Source organism: Coffea eugenioides, chromosome 2 (genome assembly GCF_003713205.1).
Source record: "Coffea eugenioides isolate CCC68of chromosome 2, Ceug_1.0, whole genome shotgun sequence".
In the NCBI taxonomy this organism is placed as follows: domain Eukaryota; kingdom Viridiplantae; phylum Streptophyta; class Magnoliopsida; order Gentianales; family Rubiaceae; genus Coffea; species Coffea eugenioides.
This window is the reverse complement of record NC_040036.1, coordinates 77,669,948-77,697,806: the sequence shown is the minus strand read 5'-3', so window position 1 is coordinate 77,697,806 and position 27,859 is coordinate 77,669,948. Positions and strand designations below refer to the sequence as shown.

Here is a 27,859-nt window from a genome sequence, read left to right as displayed (position 1 = left end):
TAACATTCTCTTTTATTCATTTTTCGGATAACTATGCAATTTTTATTTATAAATTATAATAAATTGAATTTTGTTTATCTTTTATCTTTTATGATTGTGATAGAGTGGAGTATGAATTATTTGTTTATTTTGAGTTACTTTTTATAATAATCAATACAATTTAAAGGTTTGGGCATGGATTGAGAAGAAGTTGGAAAAAAAAATAAAGTTCATAAAAAATCAGTTTGAACATATAGGATAAAATTAGTCAAATGCATTTCTTTATAAATGTCTTTTTATTTTTAAAATTTATATTTTTATGAACTATAGTATTATGATGTAGTAGCACTACTAGAGATTGTTTTCTAGGTGATGGTTTTCTTGAAATAAACAAAATGATTTATGAGTATTTTTATTTAGCAAATAGCAGGATAGTTTAGGGTTTTCAAAAATTTTGTTACACAAATAACGAAAATAAAGGAGGTAAGTGATATTTTTAAAACCTTAGAGGTACCAAGTGATATTAAGAGAAATCTCAATAGATGTTTATGATATTATCCCTCTAATTAATATGAAAGAAAGTTAAAGAGTGTTTTAAACTTTTTTTGAATGCTACTATCATTTGCTATTGTGTATGATAATTGATTAATATTACTACTTACTTTTTACGTAAAACTATTAAATATAAATATAAATTTGATGGGCTATAGATTTCAATTTGTTCTTCCAACCCTCCTTTGTCCAACTTAATTGTGAGCGGTGGTACGTATTACAAGTCTTGTTAACACAGTCCACATAAGTAATGTTTGACTACCTATATCTAAATGCAAAAGTCACGCTTACGCACGCATGCAACTTTATAAAGGGCCCCTCACGGGTCAGCTCGTTTGGTCACGATTCCTTCCCTAAGGCCATTGTCCGGCCTCCCCACAAGGGTTCGAGTCCCGTGGTTAATGTGTGTCAGGATCCAGAAATCATAATCGCAGAAATTGAATTAGGGAAAGAGGGAAGAGACGAAGAAGAAGGGGATTTGCAGAGAAGAGAGAGTTGAGAGAGAAAAGATAGAGAGAGAGAGACAAGAGAACAATCTGAATTTCTGTTAATTTCTTGCATGCCGTTTCTCACCAATCCGTCGGGTACAAATAGGACATCTAACAACCTCTAACTAATTCAGTTACCAATCAGGTGCTAAGTCTGGCCCCAAAACGTCGCCATTCCACTTATACAATCTAATTGGCTCTAAACTAGTACAAAACGTCACCGTTTCACTTATTCCCTCAATTTAGCCCTAATCTAGCCCCAAAACGTCACCGTCTCAGACTATTTATTCTCCTATCCTGACATTACCTCCCGGAAAAAGTCTTGTCCTCAAGACTGGAATTGAGGAAATTGTGACAAGATGAAGTCCTTGTCTTCCCATGAAGCTTCCTCTTCTCCGAGCTGGCACCACTTGATCAGGAATTGAATTATTGGCTGGCCTTGACGTAGAATAACCCTCCTTTGCAAGATAGATTCTGGCTGTAAGGGACATTGATCTGAACTGTCAAACTCAAGTAGGCTCCCAGAAACTGGTTGCAGTGGTCCAATCTTCTTCTTTAGCTAGGAAACGTGGAAAACTGGGTGGATTCTAGATCCTGTCAACAACTTCAGACGATATGCTACTGTTTCCACCTTAGCTTCCACCTGGAAAGGCCCATAGAACCTGGCAGCAAGCTTGAGGCATTTCCTGATGGCAACTGTTTGTTGTCGATAGGGTTGGAGCTTGAGGAAAACCCAGTTACCCACCTCAAACGATCGTTCCGTACGCTGCTTATCAGCAAAGAATTTCATTCTATGTTGTGCCTTAGTTAAGTGCTCTCTGATGCTCCCAGAAATGCGTATCCTTTCCTGAAGAAGTTGAGCTGCTGCAGGGATAATGGTATCGAGGTAGGGACCAAGAGGTAGTGGGATAGGTTTGTAACCATATAATGCTTCAAATGGAGATAACTGCAAACTGGAATGGTAGGATGAGTTGTACCACCATTCTGCCAAAGCTAACCATTTACTCCACTGGTTGGGGAATTCCCCAGTCATACACCTCAAGTAAGATTCCACGCATTGGTTCACCCTCTCACTCTGTCCGTTAGATTGATGGTGGTAAGCTGAGCTGTAGTGTAACTCTGTGCCAACTAGTTTGAACAATTCGCTCCAAAAGGTGCTGGTAAAGATTCTATCTCTATCAGACACGATGGATTCTGGTAGTCCATGCAACCTGAAAATGTTGTCTAAGAAGATCTGAGCTACCTGTTTGGCAGAAAATGGATGAACTAAAGCTATGAAGTGTCCAACTTTGGTCAATCTATCAATGACCACCATTATAGTGTTGAAGCCTTGGGAGCTGGGTAGGCTTTCTATGAAATCCATGGTGAGGTGTGTTCAAGCCATTCTAGGGATAGGTAGTGGTTGTAACAGCCCAGGAGCATGAACATGCTCAGCTTTGAACCTCTGGCAGACATCACAGTTCCTGATAAACTGGATAACATCCTGTTTCATGTTTGGTCAAAAGAATAAGGATTTAATTCTTTGCCAACAGCCTCTTTGACCTGAATGCCCCCCACAGCAGAAGAATGTAGAGTCTGGATTATCTTATTCCTCAGAGCAGTAGTCGAACCTACATAAATCCTGCCTTTGTATTTCAGAAGGTCATTGCTCCATTCATACATTGGCTGGGAGGAAGGATCTACCACTAATTGGGTCATGACATCCTTGTACTGGCTGTCGGAAGAGTAGATGTCCTGCAATTCCTGCATCCAATTTGGCTTAACTGTTGACAGTGCTAGACAAGAGCCTGTAGGAAATGAACTCCCTTCATGCAATCTGGATAAGGCATCTGCTACCTTGTTTTCCACTCCTTTTTTATACTGTATTTTATAGTCTAATTCCAATAGTTTTATTAACCACTTGTGCTGTAAAGTAGTTGTAAGCTTTTGATCCATCAAGTACTTCAACGACTGATGATCAGTCTTAATTACAAAATGGTAACCTACCAAGTAATGTCTCCATTTAGTTACTGCCATGACCAGGGCCAGTAACTCCTTTTCATAGGCAGAGAGTCCTAGATTTTTTGGTGATAAAGCATTGCTCAAAAAAATAATAGGATGACCCTCCTGCATCAGCACTGCCCCAATGCCATCTCCACTGGCATCAGTCTCAATAGTAAAAGGCTTCTGAAAATCTGGTAACCTTAAGACATGGGCAATACACATTATGTGCTTTAGAGGTAAGAAAGCCTCCTGAGCCTCTGAATTTCATGCAAAATTGTCTTTCTTGAATAATTCAGTAAGAGGTTTGCAGATAATGCCATAATGCTTAATGAATCTTCTGTAATAGCCAGTTAATCCCAAGAACCCTCTCAGTTCCTTTACTGTCTTTGGAGATGGCCAGCTCATAATACTGTCAATTTTAGATCTATCCATGGACACTCCTTCTTCCGTTATGGTGTGACCAAGGTAGTCTACAGTGTGCTGTGCAAATGAACATTTGGAACGTTTTGCAAACAATTTGTGCTCCCTTAAAACTGATAACACAATTTACAAGTGCTGCAAGTGCAATTCTAAGGATGGACTGTAGACCAGGATATCATCAAAAAAAAACTAGGACAAATTTCCTCAGGTATGGCTGGAATACCTGATTCATGAGGGCCTGGAATGTAGCTGGTGCGTTTGTGAGTCCAAATGGCATCACCAGGAACTCATAGTGGCCACAGTGGGTTTGAAAAGCAGTTTTGTATGTATCCTTTAGTTTAACTCTGATTTGATGATAGCCAAATGTGAGATCCAACTTGGACTTATATTTGGATCCTGCTAACTCATTGATCAGTTCATCTACATTTGGTATGGGGTATCTGTCTTTGATAGTCATCTCATTCAATTTTCTGTAGTCAACACAGAAACGCCATGTTCCTTCCTTCTTTTTAACCAACAGAACGGGTGAGGCAAATGGGCTGTTACTATGGATTATTAATCCATGTTGCAACATGTCCTTGACTTGTTGCTCAATTTCCCCCTTCTGAGAGTGTGGGTGCCTGTAGGGCCTCATCTTGAAAGGCTGAGATTCAGATTTTAATAGAATTTCATGGTCTACCCCCCTTGTGGGAGACAACTCAGTAGGAGTTGCAAACACATCTGTAAACTCTTCAATTATATCCTGAACCTTCCCAGGAACATCAGTTTCCTTCATCCTGTCCCCCTGGCCTAACCTCATGTTCATGCATAACTACTTCTTATACTCAATAAAGGTTCTTAGGTCATTTCCTCTTATAAGGTCCAGGTCACAGTCCTCAGCTTGGCCCTGTAGGTGTATTGCTTCCCCCTGACCTTGTAAAGAAATAGTCAATTTATGGAAATCAAACGTAATGGGGCTAAACTGGGTCATCCAATCAACCCCAAGTATCATATCCCAGCCGCTCAGATCCATCACTTTGAGATCATAACAGAACCTGTGCTGATTGATTCCCCACACCACTTTAGGACAGATTGCTTTACTAGTTACACAAGCCCTATTTCCCATTATTACAGAGAAAGGCTGAACTAACTGATAAGGGATATCAAAGGCAATTACATTTTCACTGCTAATGTAGCTGTCTGAACTGCCGGTGTCCACTAGGATTAGCATGTCTTCTCCATCCAGTCTTCCTACTAGAGTTATAGTTTTCCTTTTTAGTGCCTCAGATAGAGTGTACAGGGACATCTCCATGACCTGTCCTGGGTTGCCCGTAGCCTCATCTTGCTCCCCCACTGCATCTTCAAACTCAGAATCCTCCTCCTCATCATGAATCAGGAAGTTTAAGTGTCCAAGTTTACACTGGTGACCCTGCCCATACTTTTCTCCACACTTAAAGCAGAGTCCATGGTTTCTCCTGTACTGTACTTCCTGTGGTGAAATCCTCCTGGACTCAGATTCTGTAGCAGAAACAGAACTGCCTTTGAGGTGAGTGTTCTTGAAAGAGTTGATTGAGGGCACTTTGTACTGTGAGATGGGATTCTGTGCTTGAGAGAAATTTCTGGAAATCCCAAACCTATTTTCTGTGGCCGTCTTACTACTCTCCTTGGAGTGCCTCGATTGCAAGTTCAATGCGTTCTCCTGTAAGGTGGCTAACTCAAAGGTTTCTGACAAGGAAGTAGGTCTCAGCATCTTAATCATGGTCTTGATTTCATCCTTTAATCCACTGATGAAACTGGATATAAAATACTCCTCACTCAGATAGGGGTTCTTAGTGGTCATAAGGAATTTAAGCTCCTCAAACTGCTCTTGATACTCTTCCACCTTTCCAACTTGATGCAGTTTATTGAATTCCTCAACAATATCCTTGCCTATATTGTTATCGAATCTTCTACACAGTAGTTCTCCAAACATTTCCCAGGATATCCCAGGCTTCTCCATTTTGACCCCCTGGAACCATCTGTCCGCCTTCCCTTCCAGATACATCTCTATCACCTCCACCTTCTGTTCCTCAGGTATTTGATAGTTTACACAATATTTGTTGCATTTTCTGATCCAATCTCTTGGATTTTCTCCCGCGAACAGTGGTAAGTCAATTTTTGGGGGATTAGGAATTGTCACCTTACTTGCCTCCCTTCTTCCATTACTAGAGCCTTCGGGCCCAGCCTGCAACCTCTGGATGGGCGGCGGAGTCGGCAGCAGTGGCGGTTGATCATTTGGATGCCTCCCTGCCTCTGGCCCCCACTTCTCCTTTTCCATCATCATTCTCATGAAGGCACTGAATTCTTGTTTCAGTCCGGCCACCATTCCTTCTACTCGTTTGGTACCTTCTTCCATTTCTGCTCCCAGCTCCTCTCGCATCTGTTGTTGTTGGAGGTGCGAAGCTTGGAAGCTTTCTACCACCTCCTGAAGCTTCAATTCTTGTTTCTTGATTTGTTCCTCAGGGGTCTTAAACCTGGTGCTTTCCGCCATTGTTACCAGTTCCAAGGATTCGCGAGCTCTGATACCACTTTGTCAGGGTCCAGAAATCATAATCGCAGAAATTGAATTAGGGAAAGAGGGAAGAGACGAAGAAGAAGGGGATTTGCAGAGAAGAGAGAGTTGAGAGAGACAAGAGAACAATCTGAATTTCTGTTAATTTCTTGCATGCCGTTTCTCACCAATCCGTCGGGTACAAATAGGACATCTAACAACCTCTAACTAATTCAGTTACCAATCAGGTGCTAAGTCTGGCCCCAAAACGTCGCCGTTCCACTTATACAATCTAATTGGCTCTAAACTAGTACAAAACGTCACCGTTCCACTTATTTCCTCAATTTAGCCCTAATCTAGCCCCAAAACGTCACCGTCTCAGACTATTTATTCTCCTATCCTGACAACGTGTTCGGGGGTATGGGACCTCTCCTCCCGGATCGAAGTGGGATTAGTCGGGCCCCGTAAGGATTGACCCGGACACCCACTCCGTCAGAAAAAAAAAATGCAACTTTATAAAGGAAATGTTTTGAATTCAAAACTTTTCATCCCATCTTCTCATCATGTACCTTTCCTTCCTCGCGTTTTGTGTGCAACTTTGCAGCTTCTACAAAAGGAAAACCAAATTAAAGGTGCCAAAACAAGAGGTGTTGCGAATGGAGTTGTGGGTGGTGCTATGGAATGGAGAATGGAGAGTTGTGGTGGCAAAAGGAGAGTACTGCTTTTTTTTTTTTTTTTGGCTTTCCCTCTGTTAAAAGGGAGTGCATCTTAATCATCAGTTGGTGTGGTGTCTGGTTAAGATTTGTTGTTGGATTTAGGTCAAAATCACAGATTTATTTCTGTTTACTTTTTATTTTGTCAGGCAAAAATACTTCAGACAAATGATAAAATTCAAGAAAAATATTTTATTCAAATAGCTTTTCTATATTGTCTTAAAATTCTACAGATAGATTAGAAAAGTAAAGTTGATTGGCATTATCATGGTACGTTTTGACAACTCAATTATTAAGTCACTAAAATTAAAAAAAATATCACTCAACCTCAACAGCAGAGACTCTACCATCCATTTGAATGTTATACCTTCAGATTGAATTCACCATTGTATAATTATAATATTTTCAAGAATTGACAAGAAATTGAAGGAATGATTTCCCAAACAAACCATAAAGTTTTCTAATTCAAGTTTGCTATTTTTCTAGCTTAATTGATAAGGTTTGGGGTTATTTAAAAGAATATTAAGTGTCACACGACAAAATAATGTCCACTCAACTTCTAGTTTTCAAATGAATGTCCATTTTGTTCATTTCAAATATTGGTTCCTTTTGCTTCCTAATTCCATATTATTAAGAAAAATTACACATTTTAATGTTTCTCACATTCTAAAAGCATTGTAATTTACTCTCAAAGTCCATTTTAATGTGTTTTTTTCGCTTGAGAAGCGCATGAACCATCATGACTTAGTAATGTTAAAAGTGATGCCATTGTGATTTGATTTCTTGTCTCTTATTCGAGTGGATCATACAAAAGAGAAAATATTAAGTAATATTAAATTTACAAGGATTATTATTAACGATAACGATGAATAGTCGTTAAAGAGAAAAGTAATTGTACAAAAAAGAAGAGCAAAAAATTTAGAAACAAATTCTAACTATGCTTAACTTTCCTTTCAAAAAGAATAGAAATTCTTCAACTCTTCTGATGACTGACCTTTTAACTATCTTTCACATCGGATTGTTAGGATAACAAGAGAAAATTTTGAATACTTGCACCCTCAAAGTTATAGAGACTTTCCAAATCATTTGTAGGACAAACGCACTCCAAGATCAATTCCCTTATTTTATATATGTTGCTATTCATGTATCCACCAAACTTTATTAATCTTTTTAATGTCTCAGCAAAGATTCCATATTCTCGAAATTTTTGCAATTTTGCATTATGTAATCGAAACAACCTTCAATATTTTACTCCAAAAATTTAGAAAACTCATCCATCCTAATAATGACATTCCAATAAACACTATTCACTACAAGATTTTTTTTAGGTGGATAAGTGATATTATTCTCTCTCACACGCACACACACACATATAATTAGGGACCAGGGTCAGGAACGGTTTCGTGAAGGTTATGTGCATTTTGCACACGGCGTAACTCTTGTTTGCACATGGTGTAACTTACTTTTAACAACGTGTAATACTAAAACAAAATTTTGTGTATTCCACACATATTATTAAAAACGAGGTACAAGATGAGATCTGGATCAAACAAATTTTTTTGGCCAAATCTTGGCCGTGTGAAATGTCAAGATACAATTTTTTTTTTACCAAATTTTGGCCGTGAATTGTCAGCAACGGTTGCTTCCTGCAACCATTCCTGCCCCTCTTCCATAATTAGACTCCACTGTCAAGCCAAAAGATTTCTGTCTTCTCTATACTTCTTACATTGTTATCATATTGAGCAATAAATTTTCGTTTCTTTGGTCCCCCTTGCTTTATTTTGTGGGAGGAATGAATGGAAGTCAGCATCTGTTCTTCAGTTCGTAAAAGATGCAAATTGTGATTGAATCCACAAACTGGAGAGATTAATTTAAAATGCACCCTCAAAGTTATAGAGACTTTCTATTTTGACCCTGCTTCTGCTTAAACTCGGATGATGACCACATATTTCATGGCCAGCTGATTTTGCCTATATTATGTTGTTCACTTACTTCAAAAGTTCTTAGATGCTTGTTCCAGGTAATTAACAGGCTTCCATTGATTCCTAGGTCATGGGAATTGGTTATATTGATCTGAGTGTAATTCTTTACTCACTAATCTTTCAAGGTTAAGCATTTCCAACCTGAATTCCCTCACTTTTTTTCTGGATCAATTATCTGCTTGAGTGATCGCTTACAAATTAGCAGATATGCAATATCCAGCACAATGGCAAGTAGCAACAGAAATAGACTAAACTCCCCCATTCTTTTGTCCTTGATTGCACTCGTTCCCACACTCATTTTCTTGCAACGTACGTCTACAAATTCCTTCTATATGATTATCACATTTTTCTGTCCTTCCTATGAAATTTAATGGAAGCTCTAATTTAAATGTGTTAGGTTCATGAGTAAAGGATTATATCCGTCGGAAAGATGGAGAAAGAGCAATTAATATGTAAGTAAGGATCCAAGACCTAAAGGTTTAAGTTTTTGGATCAGAATTGGGTTCCTGATTTACATTTTGGACTCTTTGATAAACTCTTTCAAGGTGTTTCTCCCTGTCAAAAATGATGAAAGAACTAAAAAAACAAGATCGAAGATGTCTGCGAGGAAACAATTCGGACCAGCTAAAAGTGCATGGACTAGAATGCTGCCAATCAAGCGACCGTTCAAACTCCATAATTCCTCGTACTATCTTGCTGCATATCGTATATCTCATCATGCTTTTGTTTTTCTTTCACTCTTCAATCATGTAACCTATTGAGCTTTGGAACTGAACATAAAGACTATTGGTATCTCAGCAACTCTAACCTCGAGCCAAAATCAATTACCTTTAATGTGCTACACGAGACGATGTTCACAGCCAAGCTCAAGCAACAATCAAGCTGATATAACCATCGTATGCATGAATTTGCATTCTGTAGAACATTTCAGTTTGCCATGAAGATGCTCCTTTTTTTTTTGGCACAGTTTAGAGAATTGGTTGGTTCGTAGATTACCAATGACAATTTGTCTAGTCCAAAACAAGAGAATCCACATTATTTTTTCTGACAAGCCCAATATTATGACTAACATCAAACGTTCTTCCCCAATCCCCCCTCCCCCCAAACAAAAAAAAAAGACAATTCTCCATCTAAAATTAGTGAAGATAAAACGAGAATGTTTTTAGAGTGCAATGCGCCATGAACTAGTCATCTACTTGTAGAACTCCATGACCCAGGCATCACACACAAAACATTCTACCCTTATACCTCTAAATCCAGCTGCAGTAGCCAAATCAAGAAACTCTGCTTCGGATCTCTCTTTTCCTCCAGGGATTTGAGCCATCATGATTACATCAGACTGGCAAATGGCTTTGATGCTTGCACTAGTATCAGGAACCACAGGAACAATTGCATCTACAACTATTACCTTTCCATCCTTTGGTAGAGCCTTGAAACAGTTCTTTAGCAACTTCAAGCAACGACCATCATCCCAATCATGAAGTATCGACTACAAAAGAACGCATGTAAAAAGCATCATAAGAAAGAAGAGAACGATAAAGAACGTAACAATTATTCTGTGGTCCATATCTTACAGAGGACACTTCAGAATGAGTTTAAAGTTGTAAAACAAGCAACTCGAACTACAATAATTAGTTTGAGAAGATCGGCATAATATATTGTTCAGAGGGACCATTTCTTAAATAAGTATTGTATGCTTAATTGTTGCGACTGGTAACTCATTAGTCCTAATAAGAATTCCTCAAGAGTTCAACTTACCCTCAGAAAAATGGCATCCCCTTGTGGAACACTGTCAAACATGTCTCCTCCAACATGTTCTACCCCTGCAAAATTCACCTTAATAAGAATAGAAGCTAGAAGACCACTATGAAAGAATGTTATACGAGATGAAAGAAATTATGGTTTTTAAACAATTCTGCATATAGGGACTGCAAATAAGGTAATCAGCTCCATATGACATATGCAAGTTTCTTTACCCAACAAAAGGTTTAAGATAGAGAACTCAGCAATAATGTCTCTATTCCACAATACTATGCCTCTAATTCCTAAGTATATTTTGCATCTCAATGAAATTTATGAAAAAAGTATTGGCACCTGTATCCTTCTTCAGTCTTTGCATGCTATCTACTATTTGTTAATCAAACTATGCATATGATTTCGAGAGAAAGGACAGAATTATACCAGGATAGACCGGTGCATGTTGAATAACATGTGGCAAATCAAAATTAATACCCTTGAGACTTGGGTATTTAGCTGTGATCACGCCGAGGGTAACTCCAAGCCCACCACCAACATCTACCAAAGTTTTGAGGTGCTCAAAACCTTTGTAGCGTTCAACGATTCTGTTAATGGCAATAGTTGTGGGGTTGATCATTGCCTTGTTGAAGACCTCATTGAATCTGGGATCTCTAGCAGGGTATTCAAACGCATGTACACCATGTACCCTATCAAACGGAACTCCTCCTTCACGAACTGCATCTTCTAATTGGTACCTAAATTAGACAGATTTGATGAAGATTTTTGCACAAACCAAACTACCCTTACCTTATAATTTCTATGAATAAAAGCAATTCATACTTAACTATCCATGCAAAAACAGAAATTTGACGGACTACACAGGTGGGACTTTAGAAACATAATATACAGCCAAATTATGCTCTGACTTGAAGGTGGCATTTGCAAATCCAAGGACTTGTACTTTCCTGTAAAGGGGCATGAATAATTGTTGAATTGGAAAGGTTGGTTTCGAAAAGAAAGGTTCTGGAACCATTTTTTGGACACAAATTCTGACCAGGTATTCGGTCTTCCACAAAATAGTGCAACGAATTTTTACGTATTACTTAGGAGCGAGCAGAAGTCTTGCCCATTATTGGCCAGCAAGCCGTGCGAGACATAGTAAAAGCTTAATTGAAAGTAATAGATTTAGAAGCAAATAAAAGTGGAAGTGAAAACACTGACCAACTGTCAATGAAGACCTTATCCTGAAGCAAGGCCAGCAGGGGGCCTAGTGAAACTCCTCCTCCTCCTGCTGCATATGTTTTATTCTGCACAAAGTATTTGGCCACCGGTGCCAATCCATACACTCTTCTTCGGCTACTGATACTAGCATCCGCCTCGGCAACAGAGCAGGTGAGCACCGAGTAGCTAGCCAGGAGCTGCAGCATCCTATCCAGCATAGCAGCCGCATCAGGGTTTTTAGGACACGCCTGGGCTGCAATGTCCCAAGGCGACAATTGGGCACCTGGACCCGCTTGGGCAATGACCTCCAACACATCGAGCCGGATGGCAGCCAGCAGCACCATGGGCAGCGCTGCAGAGCTGACCAGTTGCATCGCGTACGAGAAGCGTTGCTCTTCTTGCTCATCTAGTCCTGCTTCAACTACAACATCGTCGGTTGCTCTTGACGAAGAATCCATATCACTACTGCTACTACCAGCAACTCTGACTCTATAGATGCTGATAGATCCCAGCTAGGCTATGCGTATATATTCAGATTAGTAGTACTGTAGCATATATTGGATTGGGTGCGAGGGTTGCGTTAAACTCTTAATTGCCACTCATTGACGGCAAATTTTCAAATGGGACGTCCGATTGAGCAGAAACTGTGAAAATTTAAAGAGAAAGCAATTGGAATGAGGCGTCTGGAATCAAGGGGGAGCAAGATCTGGAAGGGTAGCTTTATAAATGTAAGGGTATACTCTTAAGTCTTAACTAGTTTAGTTAAGGGATAATATCAGAAACCCCCCTTGAGGTTTCTCTTAATATCACTTGGTATCTTTAAGGTTTTAAAAATTCACTTACCCCCTCTAGTAATTGCAAAAAGACTATATTAACCCTCACTCAATACATAATTTACATATCAAATAAATGGAGCTCAAAAATTAAAAAGACAAGAAACAAAAGATATTTTCTTCTCTTTCTTTTTTCTCTAACATTCTCTTTTATTCATTTTTCAGATAACTATGCAATTTTTATTTGTAAATTATAATAAATTGAATTTTGTTTATCTTTTACCTTTTATGATTGTGATAGAGTAGGGTATGAATTATTTGTTTATTTTGAGTTGCTTTTTATAATAATCAATACAATTTAAAGGTTTGGGCATGGATTGAGAAGAAGTTGGAAAAAAAATAAAGTTCATAAAAAATCAGTTTGAACATATAGGGTAAAATTAGTCAAATGCATTTCTTTATAAATGTCTTTTTATTTTTAAATTTTATATTTATGAACTATAGTATTATGATGTAGTAGCACTACTAGAGATTGTTTTCTAGGTGATGGTTTTCTTGAAATAAACAAAATGATTTATGAGTATTTTTATTTAGCAAGTAGAAGGATAGTTTAGGGTTTTCAAAAATTTTGTTACACAAATAACGAAAATAAAGGAGGTAAGTGATATTTTTAAAACCTTAGAGGTACCAAGTGATATTAAGAGAAATCTCAATAGAGGAGGTTTATGATATTATCCCTCTAATTAATATGAAAGAAAGTTAAAGAGTGTTTTAAACTTTTTTTGAATGCTACTATCATTTGCTATTGTGTATGATAATTGATTAATATTACTACTTACTTTTAACGTAAAACTATTAAATATAAATATAAATTTGATGGGCTATAGATTTCAATTTGTTCTTCCAACCCTCCTTTGTCCAACTTAATTGTGAGCGGTGGTACGTATTACAAGTCTTGTTAACACAGTCCACATAAGTAATGTTTGACTACCTATATCTAAATGCAGAAGTCACGCACGCATGCAACTTTCTCATCATGTACCGTCCAAGACGTACCTTTCCTTCCTCGTGTGTGTGCAACTTTGCAGCTTCTACAAAAGGAAAACCAACTTAAAGGTGCCAAAACAAGAGGTGTTGCGAATGGAGTTGTGGGTGGTGCTATGGAATGGAGAATGGAGAGTTGTGGTGGCAAAAGGAGAGTACTGCTCTTTTCTTTTTTTTTTTGGCTCTCCCTCTGTTAAAAGGGAGTGCATCTTAATCATGAGTTGGTGTGGTGTCTGGTTAAGATTTGTTGTTGGAATTATGGCAAAATCGCAGATTTATTTCTGTTTACTTTTTATTTTGTCGGGCAAAAATACTTCAGACAAATGACAAAATTCAAGAAAAATATTTTATTCAAATAGCTTTTCTATATTATCTTAAAATTCTACAGATAGATTAGAAAAGTTGATTGGCATTATCATCGTACGTTTTGACAACTCAATTATTAAGTCACTTAAATTAAAAAAAAATATCACTCAACCTCAACAGCAGAGACTCTACCATCCATTTGAATGTTATACCTTCAGATTGAATTCACCATTGTATAATTATAATATTTTCAAGAATTGACAAGAAATTGAAGGAATGATTTCCCAAACAAACCATAAAGTTTTCTAATTCAAGTTTGCTATTTTTCTAGCGTAATTGATAAGGTTTGGGGTTATTTAAAAGAATATTAAGTGTCACACGACAAAATAATGTCCACTCAACTTCTAGTTTTCAAATGAATGTCCATTTTGTTTATAATGAATTGAGACCGTTGGTAAGCCTAGAGAGTTGGTGTTCCCGGCATAAGACTCTGGTGTTCCCATAGGATAGATGAATAGAAGAGATTAGCAAAAATGGCAGCTAAATTGAAACGGTGGATGACTAGATCTGATTCAAAGAATTCAGACTTGGTATTAAGTAATGAAATTAAGATGGAAATAGATAATTCTAATTGGACTATACCTGAACAGAAAATTGAAGAAATTTACAATGTAGGATTATTTGATTTTAAAGTAGCAATGACTATAAAAATACATGAAGAAACACAATCAGTAAACGAACAATTTCAAACTATACATTTGTTAAATGACCACTCATTACAAAAATACATTAATAATGGTTACAGATATATTCACATAGGTTTGGTACAAGTAGCCGTAAAACCTTTAGTTCATATGGGGGTTGATGCTCCGATCTTTATGGCATTAAGAGATAAAAGACTTATAAGATATAAAAGCTCTTTATTAGCATTAATTCAAACTAACACATGTAATGGTCCTATCTATTTTAATTGTGCACCTAACTATTCAATAAAAATATTTCAAATAGAATTTATACTTATTATATTAAAAATCCACAAGGAGAAATTCAGCCTATTCCTTATCATCAAATTCAAAATTACTCCCCAGTTTATATTAGACCTAGTTTTTGGTCTGTTCAGACTCCAAAAGAAAAAGCCTTTCTTCTCACAAGACAAATTAATTCCAATATTATTTTCAAGATGTCCTCAAAAAAGCCGGTCATCCTCAGGAAGAGATTCAATATTATGACCAACACATTCAACAGCTTCGAGAGAAACTCAACAAAATTATTTCTTGACTTTAATTTTGCAGATATGGCTCGCACTCCAAAGGATTATGAAATGTCTCAAAGTAAGGTTCCTACTTCAAATAGATATAGTTTATTTCAAGATTTCCCAGCTTTATCTTATGTTCAAGCAGCTCAAAATCCATCCAATTCTTCAAAAGCACCACAAACCCCAATTGCAAAAGAAAAATCTCCTTACATTACAAAACCCTTGATTCAACATATTACTCTAACCAAATTCAAAGAAGTACCTCCCTATGCCACACTCAAAACACTTACTCAGAGGATTTTCCCAGAAGGATGCTATTGGTGTCCTGATGATTCCCTCAAAAATCAATCTTATTATGAACTGATTTTAGTTGATACTGGATCAGTCGAAATTATTGCAAAACCCAATCCTTCAAATTCAAAGGAAATAGCCCATTGCAAATGTATAATTAAAAAGGTATGCTCCCCAGGAGAATGGGCCTCAATTTATTCAAAAAAGAACTTTTCAGTCTGAAGGATTCCAGACGGATTCACATATCAGGATTACAAACAGGCCTGGTATAGAGCTTTTCTATACAGACCATTTGATCATTCATGGTTTTTTATATTCCATGAACATTGCCCAAAGGATTTTCCAAGGACATTCATCAAAGATTTTTTGATCATTCTATACGAAGGATTAGAAAAGTTGATTGGCATTATCATCGTACGTTTTGACAACTCAATTATTAAGTCACTTAACTTAAAAAAAAATATCACTCAACCTCAACAGCAGAGACTCTACCATCCATTTGAATGTTATACCTTCAGATTGAATTCACCATTGTATAATTATAATATTTTCAAGAATTGACAAGAAATTGAAGGAATGATTTCCCAAACAAACCATAAAGTTTTCTAATTCAAGTTTGCTATTTTTCTAGCTTAATTGATAAGGTTTGGGGTTATTTAAAAGAATATTAAGTGTCACACGACAAAATAATGTCCACTCAACTTCTAGTTTTCAAATGAATGTCCATTTTGTTCATTTCAAATATTGGTTCCTTCTGCTTCCTAATTCCATATTATTAAGAAAAATTACACATTTTAATGTTTCTCACATTCTAAAAGCATTGTAATTTACTCTCAAAGTCCATTTTAATGTGTTTTTTCGCTTGAGAAGCGCATGAACCATCATGACTTAGTAATGTTAAAAGTGATGCCATTGTGATTTGATTTCTTGTCTCTTATTCGAGTGGATCATACAAAAGAGAAAATACTAAGTAATATTAAATTTACAAGGATTATTATTAACGATGAATAGTCGTTAAAGAGAAAAGTAATTGTACAAAAAGAATAGCAAAAAATTTAGAAACAAATCCTAACTATGCTTAACTTTCCTTTCAAAAAGAATAGAAATTCTTCAACTCTTCTGATGACTGACCTTTTAACTATCTTTCACATCGGATTGTTAGGATAACAACAGAGAATTTTGAATACTTGCACCCTCAAAGTTATAGAGACTTTCCAAATCATTTGTAGGACAAACGTACTCCAAGATCAATTCCCTTATTTTATATATGTTGCCATTCATGTATCCACCAAACTTTATTAATCTTTTTAATGTCTCAGCAAAGATTCCATATTCTCGAAATTTTTGCAATTTTGCATTATGTAATCGAAACAACCTTCAATATTTTACTCCAAAAATTTAGAAAACTCATCCATCCTAATAATGACATTCCAATAAACACTATTCACTACAAGATTTTTTTTAGGTGGATAAGTGATATTATTCTCTCTCACACGCACACACACACATATAATTAGGGACCAGGGTCAGGAACGGTTTCGTGAAGGTTATGTGCATTTTGCACACGGCGTAACTCTTGTTTGCACATGGTGTAACTTACTTTTAACAACGTGTAATACTAAAACAAAATTTTGTGTATTCCACACATATTATTAAAAACGAGGTACAAGATGAGATCTGGATCAAACAAATTTTTTTGGCCAAATCTTGGCCGTGTGAAATGTCAAGATACAATTTTTTTTTTACCAAATTTTGGCCGTGAATTGTCAGCAACGGTTGCTTCCTGCAACCATTCCTGCCCCTCTTCCATAATTAGACTCCACTGTCAAGCCAAAAGATTTCTGTCTTCTCTATACTTCTTACATTGTTATCATATTGAGCAATAAATTTTCGTTTCTTTGGTCCCCCTTGCTTTATTTTGTGGGAGGAATGAATGGAAGTCAGCATCTGTTCTTCAGTTCGTAAAAGATGCAAATTGTGATTGAATCCACAAACTGGAGAGATTAATTTAAAATGCACCCTCAAAGTTATAGAGACTTTCTATTTTGACCCTGCTTCTGCTTAAACTCGGATGATGACCACATATTTCATGGCCAGCTGATTTTGCCTATATTATGTTGTTCACTTACTTCAAAAGTTCTTAGATGCTTGTTCCAGGTAATTAACAGGCTTCCATTGATTCCTAGGTCATGGGAATTGGTTATATTGATCTGAGTGTAATTCTTTACTCACTAATCTTTCAAGGTTAAGCATTTCCAACCTGAATTCCCTCACTTTTTTTCTGGATCAATTATCTGCTTGAGTGATCGCTTACAAATTAGCAGATATGCAATATCCAGCACAATGGCAAGTAGCAACAGAAATAGACTAAACTCCCCCATTCTTTTGTCCTTGATTGCACTCGTTCCCACACTCATTTTCTTGCAACGTACGTCTACAAATTCCTTCTATATGATTATCACATTTTTCTGTCCTTCCTATGAAATTTAATGGAAGCTCTAATTTAAATGTGTTAGGTTCATGAGTAAAGGATTATATCCGTCGGAAAGATGGAGAAAGAGCAATTAATATGTAAGTAAGGATCCAAGACCTAAAGGTTTAAGTTTTTGGATCAGAATTGGGTTCCTGATTTACATTTTGGACTCTTTGATAAACTCTTTCAAGGTGTTTCTCCCTGTCAAAAATGATGAAAGAACTAAAAAAACAAGATCGAAGATGTCTGCGAGGAAACAATTCGGACCAGCTAAAAGTGCATGGACTAGAATGCTGCCAATCAAGCGACCGTTCAAACTCCATAATTCCTCGTACTATCTTGCTGCATATCGTATATCTCATCATGCTTTTGTTTTTCTTTCACTCTTCAATCATGTAACCTATTGAGCTTTGGAACTGAACATAAAGACTATTGGTATCTCAGCAACTCTAACCTCGAGCCAAAATCAATTACCTTTAATGTGCTACACGAGACGATGTTCACAGCCAAGCTCAAGCAACAATCAAGCTGATATAACCATCGTATGCATGAATTTGCATTCTGTAGAACATTTCAGTTTGCCATGAAGATGCTCCTTTTTTTTTTGGCACAGTTTAGAGAATTGGTTGGTTCGTAGATTACCAATGACAATTTGTCTAGTCCAAAACAAGAGAATCCACATTATTTTTTCTGACAAGCCCAATATTATGACTAACATCAAACGTTCTTCCCCAATCCCCCCTCCCCCCAAACAAAAAAAAAAGACAATTCTCCATCTAAAATTAGTGAAGATAAAACGAGAATGTTTTTAGAGTGCAATGCGCCATGAACTAGTCATCTACTTGTAGAACTCCATGACCCAGGCATCACACACAAAACATTCTACCCTTATACCTCTAAATCCAGCTGCAGTAGCCAAATCAAGAAACTCTGCTTCGGATCTCTCTTTTCCTCCAGGGATTTGAGCCATCATGATTACATCAGACTGGCAAATGGCTTTGATGCTTGCACTAGTATCAGGAACCACAGGAACAATTGCATCTACAACTATTACCTTTCCATCCTTTGGTAGAGCCTTGAAACAGTTCTTTAGCAACTTCAAGCAACGACCATCATCCCAATCATGAAGTATCGACTACAAAAGAACGCATGTAAAAAGCATCATAAGAAAGAAGAGAACGATAAAGAACGTAACAATTATTCTGTGGTCCATATCTTACAGAGGACACTTCAGAATGAGTTTAAAGTTGTAAAACAAGCAACTCGAACTACAATAATTAGTTTGAGAAGATCGGCATAATATATTGTTCAGAGGGACCATTTCTTAAATAAGTATTGTATGCTTAATTGTTGCGACTGGTAACTCATTAGTCCTAATAAGAATTCCTCAAGAGTTCAACTTACCCTCAGAAAAATGGCATCCCCTTGTGGAACACTTTCAAACATGTCTCCTCCAACATGTTCTACCCCTGCAAAATTCACCTTAATAAGAATAGAAGCTAGAAGACCACTTTGAAAGAATGTTATACGAGATGAAAGAAATTATGGTTTTTAAACAATTCTGCATATAGGGACTGCAAATAAGGTAATCAGCTCCATATGACATATGCAAGTTTCTTTACCCAACAAAAGGTTTAAGATAGAGAACTCAGCAATAATGTCTCTATTCCACAATACTATGCCTCTAATTCCTAAGTATATTTTGCATCTCAATGAAATTTATGAAAAAAGTATTGGCACCTGTATCCTTCTTCAGTCTTTGCATGCTATCTACTATTTGTTAATCAAACTATGCATATGATTTCGAGAGAAAGGACAGAATTATACCAGGATAGACCGGTGCATGTTGAATAACATGTGGCAAATCAAAATTAATACCCTTGAGACTTGGGTATTTAGCTGTGATCACGCCGAGGGTAACTCCAAGCCCACCACCAACATCTACCAAAGTTTTGAGGTGCTCAAAACCTTTGTAGCGTTCAACGATTCTGTTAATGGCAATAGTTGTGGGGTTGATCATTGCCTTGTTGAAGACCTCATTGAATCTGGGATCTCTAGCAGGGTATTCAAACGCATGTACACCATGTACCCTATCAAACGGAACTCCTCCTTCACGAACTGCATCTTCTAATTGGTACCTAAATTAGACAGATTTGATGAAGATTTTTGCACAAACCAAACTACCCTTACCTTATAATTTCTATGAATAAAAGCAATTCATACTTAACTATCCATGCAAAAACAGAAATTTGACGGACTACACAGGTGGGACTTTAGAAACATAATATACAGCCAAATTATGCTCTGACTTGAAGGTGGCATTTGCAAATCCAAGGACTTGTACTTTCCTGTAAAGGGGCATGAATAATTGTTGAATTGGAAAGGTTGGTTTCGAAAAGAAAGGTTCTGGAACCATTTTTTGGACACAAATTCTGACCAGGTATTCGGTCTTCCACAAAATAGTGCAACGAATTTTTACGTATTACTTAGGAGCGAGCAGAAGTCTTGCCCATTATTGGCCAGCAAGCCGTGCGAGACATAGTAAAAGCTTAATTGAAAGTAATAGATTTAGAAGCAAATAAAAGTGGAAGTGAAAACACTGACCAACTGTCAATGAAGACCTTATCCTGAAGCAAGGCCAGCAGGGGGCCTAGTGAAACTCCTCCTCCTCCTGCTGCATATGTTTTATTCTGCACAAAGTATTTGGCCACCGGTGCCAATCCATACACTCTTCTTCGGCTACTGATACTAGCATCCGCCTCGGCAACAGAGCAGGTGAGCACCGAGTAGCTAGCCAGGAGCTGCAGCATCCTATCCAGCATAGCAGCCGCATCAGGGTTTTTAGGACACGCCTGGGCTGCAATGTCCCAAGGCGACAATTGGGCACCTGGACCCGCTTGGGCAATGACCTCCAACACATCGAGCCGGATGGCAGCCAGCAGCACCATGGGCAGCGCTGCAGAGCTGACCAGTTGCATCGCGTACGAGAAGCGTTGCTCTTCTTGCTCATCTAGTCCTGCTTCAACTACAACATCGTCGGTTGCTCTTGACGAAGAATCCATATCACTACTGCTACTACCAGCAACTCTGACTCTATAGATGCTGATAGATCCCAGCTAGGCTATGCGTATATATTCAGATTAGTAGTACTGTAGCATATATTGGATTGGGTGCGAGGGTTGCGTTAAACTCTTAATTGCCACTCATTGACGGCAAATTTTCAAATGGGACGTCCGATTGAGCAGAAACTGTGAAAATTTAAAGAGAAAGCAATTGGAATGAGGCGTCTGGAATCAAGGGGGAGCAAGATCTGGAAGGGTAGCTTTATAAATGTAAGGGTATACTCTTAAGTCTTAACTAGTTTAGTTAAGGGATAATATCAGAAACCCCCCTTGAGGTTTCTCTTAATATCACTTGGTATCTTTAAGGTTTTAAAAATTCACTTACCCCCTCTAGTAATTGCAAAAAGACTATATTAACCCTCACTCAATACATAATTTACATATCAAATAAATGGAGCTCAAAAATTAAAAAGACAAGAAACAAAAGATATTTTCTTCTCTTTCTTTTTTCTCTAACATTCTCTTTTATTCATTTTTCAGATAACTATGCAATTTTTATTTGTAAATTATAATAAATTGAATTTTGTTTATCTTTTACCTTTTATGATTGTGATAGAGTAGGGTATGAATTATTTGTTTATTTTGAGTTGCTTTTTATAATAATCAATACAATTTAAAGGTTTGGGCATGGATTGAGAAGAAGTTGGAAAAAAAATAAAGTTCATAAAAAATCAGTTTGAACATATAGGGTAAAATTAGTCAAATGCATTTCTTTATAAATGTCTTTTTATTTTTAAATTTTATATTTATGAACTATAGTATTATGATGTAGTAGCACTACTAGAGATTGTTTTCTAGGTGATGGTTTTCTTGAAATAAACAAAATGATTTATGAGTATTTTTATTTAGCAAGTAGAAGGATAGTTTAGGGTTTTCAAAAATTTTGTTACACAAATAACGAAAATAAAGGAGGTAAGTGATATTTTTAAAACCTTAGAGGTACCAAGTGATATTAAGAGAAATCTCAATAGAGGAGGTTTATGATATTATCCCTCTAATTAATATGAAAGAAAGTTAAAGAGTGTTTTAAACTTTTTTTGAATGCTACTATCATTTGCTATTGTGTATGATAATTGATTAATATTACTACTTACTTTTAACGTAAAACTATTAAATATAAATATAAATTTGATGGGCTATAGATTTCAATTTGTTCTTCCAACCCTCCTTTGTCCAACTTAATTGTGAGCGGTGGTACGTATTACAAGTCTTGTTAACACAGTCCACATAAGTAATGTTTGACTACCTATATCTAAATTAGAGGTGTCAAATAAAACCATTTAACTAATTTTACCCATACCCGCCCATTAATAATTGAATATGGGTATATTAAATTTTTATATATGGATATAAATGGGTTACCCAATTATACCCATTTATTAAATGGGTATAATTGGGTAACCCATCTAACCCATTTAACCCATTTAACTTACATTCCCAAACCTTTTGTATTTCTCGGGGTGAAAAAGAGCTGGCACCACCTCACCCAACCCCAACTTCCAGACTTTTTCTTTGACCGACAATTAACCCCGTCAAATCACCCATTTCCTTCCCTTCATTTCGTCTTTTCTACTTAACCAAATGCTTCTTAACTTTGACAAAAAAAAAAAAGCTTCTTAACCATGGGGAAAAAAAAAAGGCTGTCAAAAATTATTTAATTTTTTTCTTTTTTTTTATAAAGAAAAGGTATTGAATTTAAAACTTCCTACTCATAATCTCTTCCTATGTTCCAATCAAATCCTCCCTGCCCTGTTCAAAATTATTTGCATTTGGAGTTGGATTGCATGTTTGTTGCTAGTCTAGCATAGATCATTGCGGACTGTTTTTCCTTTGAATTTCGGGGATCAGGTTAGAAACTTGCACCACTTACATTATATGTCCACTTCAACTTTCATCGAAAACAAGTAAGTAATATTATTGAAAGTGTGTCCAAAAAATAAAAATCACAAATACTAGGGGTTCAAAGTTTTGGATTAAATTTTTTTGTTAACTTTCATATTATTTAGTCCAAAATTTTAGATTCTCATTGTTCAATTATTAAATAATATGTAATTTTGCGACATGGCATGCGGATGGAAAAAAAATTGATAATTAGACTTATTTGGCATAATAAGTAAATATTTAAAATTAATGATGGGTGTAAAATGGTATAAATTGATAATTTAGTTTAAAAATGAATTTATATGAGCTTGTAAAAATTTAGAATAAATGGGTTATAAATGGATAATTGGGTTACCCAACTCATTTTTTGACTTACCCATTTATACCCATCTAATTAAATGGATATAAATGGGTTGACTCACTTATACCCATTACCCATTTTACCCAACCCAAACCCGCCCAAATCACCCATCTTGCCACCTCTAATCTAAATGCAAAAGTCACGCTCACGCACGCATGCAACTTTATAAAAGGGCCCCTCACGGGTCAGCTCGTTTGGTCACGGTTCCTTCCCTAAGGTCATTGTCCGGCCTCCCGACAAGGGTTCGAGTCTCATGGTTAACGTGTTCGGGGGTATGGGACCTCTCCTCCCGGATCGAAGTGGGATTAGTCGGGCCCCGTAAGGATTGACCCGGACACCCACTCCGTCAGAAAAAAAAAATGCAACTTTATAAAGGAAATGTTTTGAATTCAAAACTTTTCATCCCATCTTCTCATCATGTACCTTTCCTTCCTCGCGTTTTGTGTGCAACTTTGCAGCTTCTACAAAAGGAAAACCAAATTAAAGGTGCCAAAACAAGAGGTGTTGCGAATGGAGTTGTGGGTGGTGCTATGGAATGGAGAATGGAGAGTTGTGGTGGCAAAAGGAGAGTACTGCTTTTTTTTTTTTTTTTGGCTTTCCCTCTGTTAAAAGGGAGTGCATCTTAATCATCAGTTGGTGTGGTGTCTGGTTAAGATTTGTTGTTGGATTTAGGTCAAAATCACAGATTTATTTCTGTTTACTTTTTATTTTGTCAGGCAAAAATACTTCAGACAAATGATAAAATTCAAGAAAAATATTTTATTCAAATAGCTTTTCTATATTGTCTTAAAATTCTACAGATAGATTAGAAAAGTAAAGTTGATTGGCATTATCATGGTACGTTTTGACAACTCAATTATTAAGTCACTAAAATTAAAAAAAATATCACTCAACCTCAACAGCAGAGACTCTACCATCCATTTGAATGTTATACCTTCAGATTGAATTCACCATTGTATAATTATAATATTTTCAAGAATTGACAAGAAATTGAAGGAATGATTTCCCAAACAAACCATAAAGTTTTCTAATTCAAGTTTGCTATTTTTCTAGCTTAATTGATAAGGTTTGGGGTTATTTAAAAGAATATTAAGTGTCACACGACAAAATAATGTCCACTCAACTTCTAGTTTTCAAATGAATGTCCATTTTGTTCATTTCAAATATTGGTTCCTTTTGCTTCCTAATTCCATATTATTAAGAAAAATTACACATTTTAATGTTTCTCACATTCTAAAAGCATTGTAATCTTTATTACTATACTAAAAGCGGGAGTTGGGATTGTGAACAGTGCCTCATGGTCCGGTTATGCTGTTATTTGTGTGAGCTTAAGGGGCATTTTGGTCATTTGTCATTCGGTGGTAGTGGCTTTGCTGGGAATTTGCTCCTGTCCGCGTGTTTCTTTGCTAGCGTGTGTCTTCTGATTCTTAGCAATTTGCTGGTGCATTCATGTATCCACTTAGCTCGGTTGTAAGCTGCTCGGCACATGATCCTCTTCTTTGCTTACATAAGATTGTGTCTTTTTTTTTTTTTTTTTACAATCAAATTGTTTATGTTTTTGTGCATTTTATTTCAGTAGGTTCACGTTGAAAGCAGCATCTTACATTTCCACTGTTTTGCATATGTACCTTTACGAAATATTCTTTAATTATCTTACATTTCAACCAAGAGTTTCAGAATATACAGTATACACTGAGTTTATTTGGATAGGAGTTTATTTGGATGATTTATTTGAGATAATTACTGTAGCATATTTTATGATGTGATATATGTGAGATAAAAAGGTGATTTGGAAGATAAAAAGGTGATTAGAATTTGTGAAGCAAATTATTTTTTTCAAATCATTTCAATCCAAACACACTCACTATCATTTTTGGATACATATATATACAAAAGTTGATATTAGAATTCAAATTTGGATTAAATAATATGCATTAAAATCTTAAAATGTATACTGTCAATATAAACAAGAGGGTCCTCTTGTTTTGGAAAAAAAATTTAAAAAAAAATATGAAGGAATCCCGTGGCCATGTAAACATTTTTTCTTTTTTTTGCAAAAGGATAAACTTTCTTCATAAAAAAAATATGCAATTTAAGAAATGGATTATAGTTTTTAAACTTTTACAGTAGTCCCAATTTTTCTTTCAAGCATGAAAAAATGATTCTATAAATACATATTTTCAGATTTTAAACACGAGTTTGTTACTAAAAATATGAAGGTATCTCGTGGCTGTGTAAACCTTTATTTTTTTTTTTTTGCAAAAGGATAAACTTTCTTCATAAAAAAAATATGCAATTTAAGAAATGGATTATAATTTTTAAACTTTTACAGTAGTTCCGATTTTTCTTTCGAGCATGAAAAAACGATTCTATAAATACATATTTTTGGATTTTAAACATGAGTTTGTTACCTCATTTGTAAAATAGATCCACCGCCTAAATTATGGGCAACTTCGGTGGCTTTTGCATTCATGCTTCAGTTGTGTGCTTGGTCAACTTTGGTGGCTTTTGTGTTTGTGCTTCAGAGTTCAGACGTGTATTTGTATCTTCATCGTATAGTTGTAGTTGCTTGAGCTCCCCTAGTGAGTGGGCGGTGGGTGGTGTCCGAAGCGGTCTGTGGGAGCCGCACAAAGCTGTATTGCCTATGTAATCTTGAGAGAAAGCCATCTGAAAAACAACATATTGGATGTGTTTCTTTCTCCAATTGAAGACCTGGATTTGGCGGTTTTACAAGGTGAAGTCTTCGCACTCTCACCTAACTGATCTTGTTTAAACTTATTTCATTCTTGATTAGATACAAATAGTGTGTGCATAATTTTAAAAGTGATCAGCGTCACCATGTTTATGATATATGTATGTACGTGTACATTTTAAATGAATGCATCATTTATTTATAATATCAAGAATTCGCAAAGATCTTAAGCCAAAGACTGACTATCTAAGAGAAAATTACAAATCAAATGAGTAAACGAGTAACAGCAATATTCAATTTACCTAAAGTCAAATTCTCCACATTTATTAACACCTATCATGTATTAAATATATAACCATTTTACATTAATCCACTTGCCTTCATTTGATCTTGATTAACATAGACCCAGGGCATCCTCACGCATTGCGTGAGGCTGAAAAAACTAGTCCATTGAAAGATGGGATGAACAGTTTTCTTTTATATATATATATATAGATGGGATGAATAGTTCTCTTTTTATTTTTTGAAACTGCCCCAACAGGTTTAACTCGCATGCCAAAGAATAAAATTGTACATACCACAAAAAAGAATAGCCATTGCACCAATCTTGTTGATTGCCATGATGCCTTGTCTTCCAAAAGTTTGCCTTCGATTTGAAATGACTTATTCCGATTTGCCATGGTTCTTATATAGACTGAGAAGCGTAAAGAGTGAGAGTCTATCAAGCTACTAGGTGCAAGTATTCTGCTTATTGTACTTCCACGGAATTGCAAGATTAGTCCATCCTAAATTATTGAATGTGTTTGTATAGATGATTATTTGGAATAAATATTTTCAAAAAACACTGTAATACTTTCTGTAAAATGATGTATATGAAATAAAAAAAAAAAGATAGAAAGATAAAAAATTACTTGAGAAATATGTTTACGATGCAATTATATAATTTTTTACAAATAAAATGATATCCAAACAAACACAATCTTCCTCAGGATTTTGGGACCAATCCATCCTAAATTATTGTGCATCTAGGTCCATCATAAATTATTGTGCTTTGGCAGAAATTTGGGACCAGTCCTTCGTAAATTATTGGGACCAGTCCTTTCTATACATTCCGTTCTTTAGTAGAATTCCCATGCAAAATTAGTCACATTTTAGTTTCCTCAATTTGTTCTTCACTTGCATGCCTGTCATTTATGATACCCAGCCATTATTCGGCCTCCTTGTGTCTGAGGTTGTTAGCCAGAAAACATATCATAATTCCACAGCGATGTTTGATAGACAGAAGACATGCAACTTTTTTAAAAATACATAAGCCCACCATTTGTTTCGTTTCAAATGTTTGTAGAAACATCATCGTAATGTTGGAATTTCCATCTTCAGTGTGTTTTTAGTTGATAAAATGTATCTGTTGACAGTCTAATCTAATGGATCACAGTAAGAACTGCTCTAAGTATCCTTTTGTAGGATTTTCATAGAATTTTGGGACCACTCCATTCTAATTAAATTATTGTGCTTCCTGGTCCATTCTAAATTATTGTGCTTCAGCATAATTTTGGACCAGTCCTTTGTAAATTATTGGACTGGCACGAGTGCCTCAAATTGACGCCAACGTCACCAAACCCCACGAATTGAATGTGACTATTCTTACCTTGTTTCATTGAATTTTGGGACCAGACCATCCTAAATATTGTACTTCCAAACAATTTTCAATCACTCATCTTGATATTAAACTTTTTAAGCTTACACCATAAAAAATGGACTATGTTTATTTACAAAAACATTTCAATGGTAACTTTGGTCAATGCGGCTTGCAAATATTTTTTTTAAAGGGAAATCTTTTTTTATAGTTCAGATATTTATAAGGGAAATTTTGGTATATAATTGGCAAAAGATTTGATATTAAAGGACGGAGTAAAATTTTGTCCAAAGTCATAAATAGGGAGTTTGAATTCTTTTAATGGGAATTAAGCTAAAATGATAGATTTGCCCATAGATAGTTTTGCATGAATTTAGGACCTCAATTGGCCACGTTATGTCCGTAGACAGTTTTGTAAAGTTTTCCATGAATTTAGGACCT

At 36.1% G+C, this 27,859-nt stretch overlaps 2 protein-coding genes across 2 annotated transcripts; both read right to left on the bottom strand.

Moving 5' to 3' along the window:
• Window positions 1-9,495: 9,495 nt before the first annotated feature.
• Window positions 9,496-12,303, bottom strand: LOC113761361 (caffeic acid 3-O-methyltransferase-like). Its single transcript, XM_027304320.1, has 4 exons — window positions 11,585-12,303; window positions 10,808-11,118; window positions 10,385-10,449; window positions 9,496-10,115 (listed from the first exon to the last, which is right to left on the bottom strand). The coding sequence occupies exons 1-4, from the start codon at window positions 12,040-12,042 to the stop codon at window positions 9,819-9,821; spliced, it is 1,131 nt and encodes a 376-aa protein (XP_027160121.1). The 5' UTR covers window positions 12,043-12,303; the 3' UTR covers window positions 9,496-9,818.
• A 5,938-nt stretch (window positions 12,304-18,241) lies between these two features.
• Window positions 18,242-21,049, bottom strand: LOC113762259 (caffeic acid 3-O-methyltransferase-like). Its single transcript, XM_027305632.1, has 4 exons — window positions 20,331-21,049; window positions 19,554-19,864; window positions 19,131-19,195; window positions 18,242-18,861 (listed from the first exon to the last, which is right to left on the bottom strand). The coding sequence occupies exons 1-4, from the start codon at window positions 20,786-20,788 to the stop codon at window positions 18,565-18,567; spliced, it is 1,131 nt and encodes a 376-aa protein (XP_027161433.1). The 5' UTR covers window positions 20,789-21,049; the 3' UTR covers window positions 18,242-18,564.
• Window positions 21,050-27,859: the final 6,810 nt, after the last annotated feature.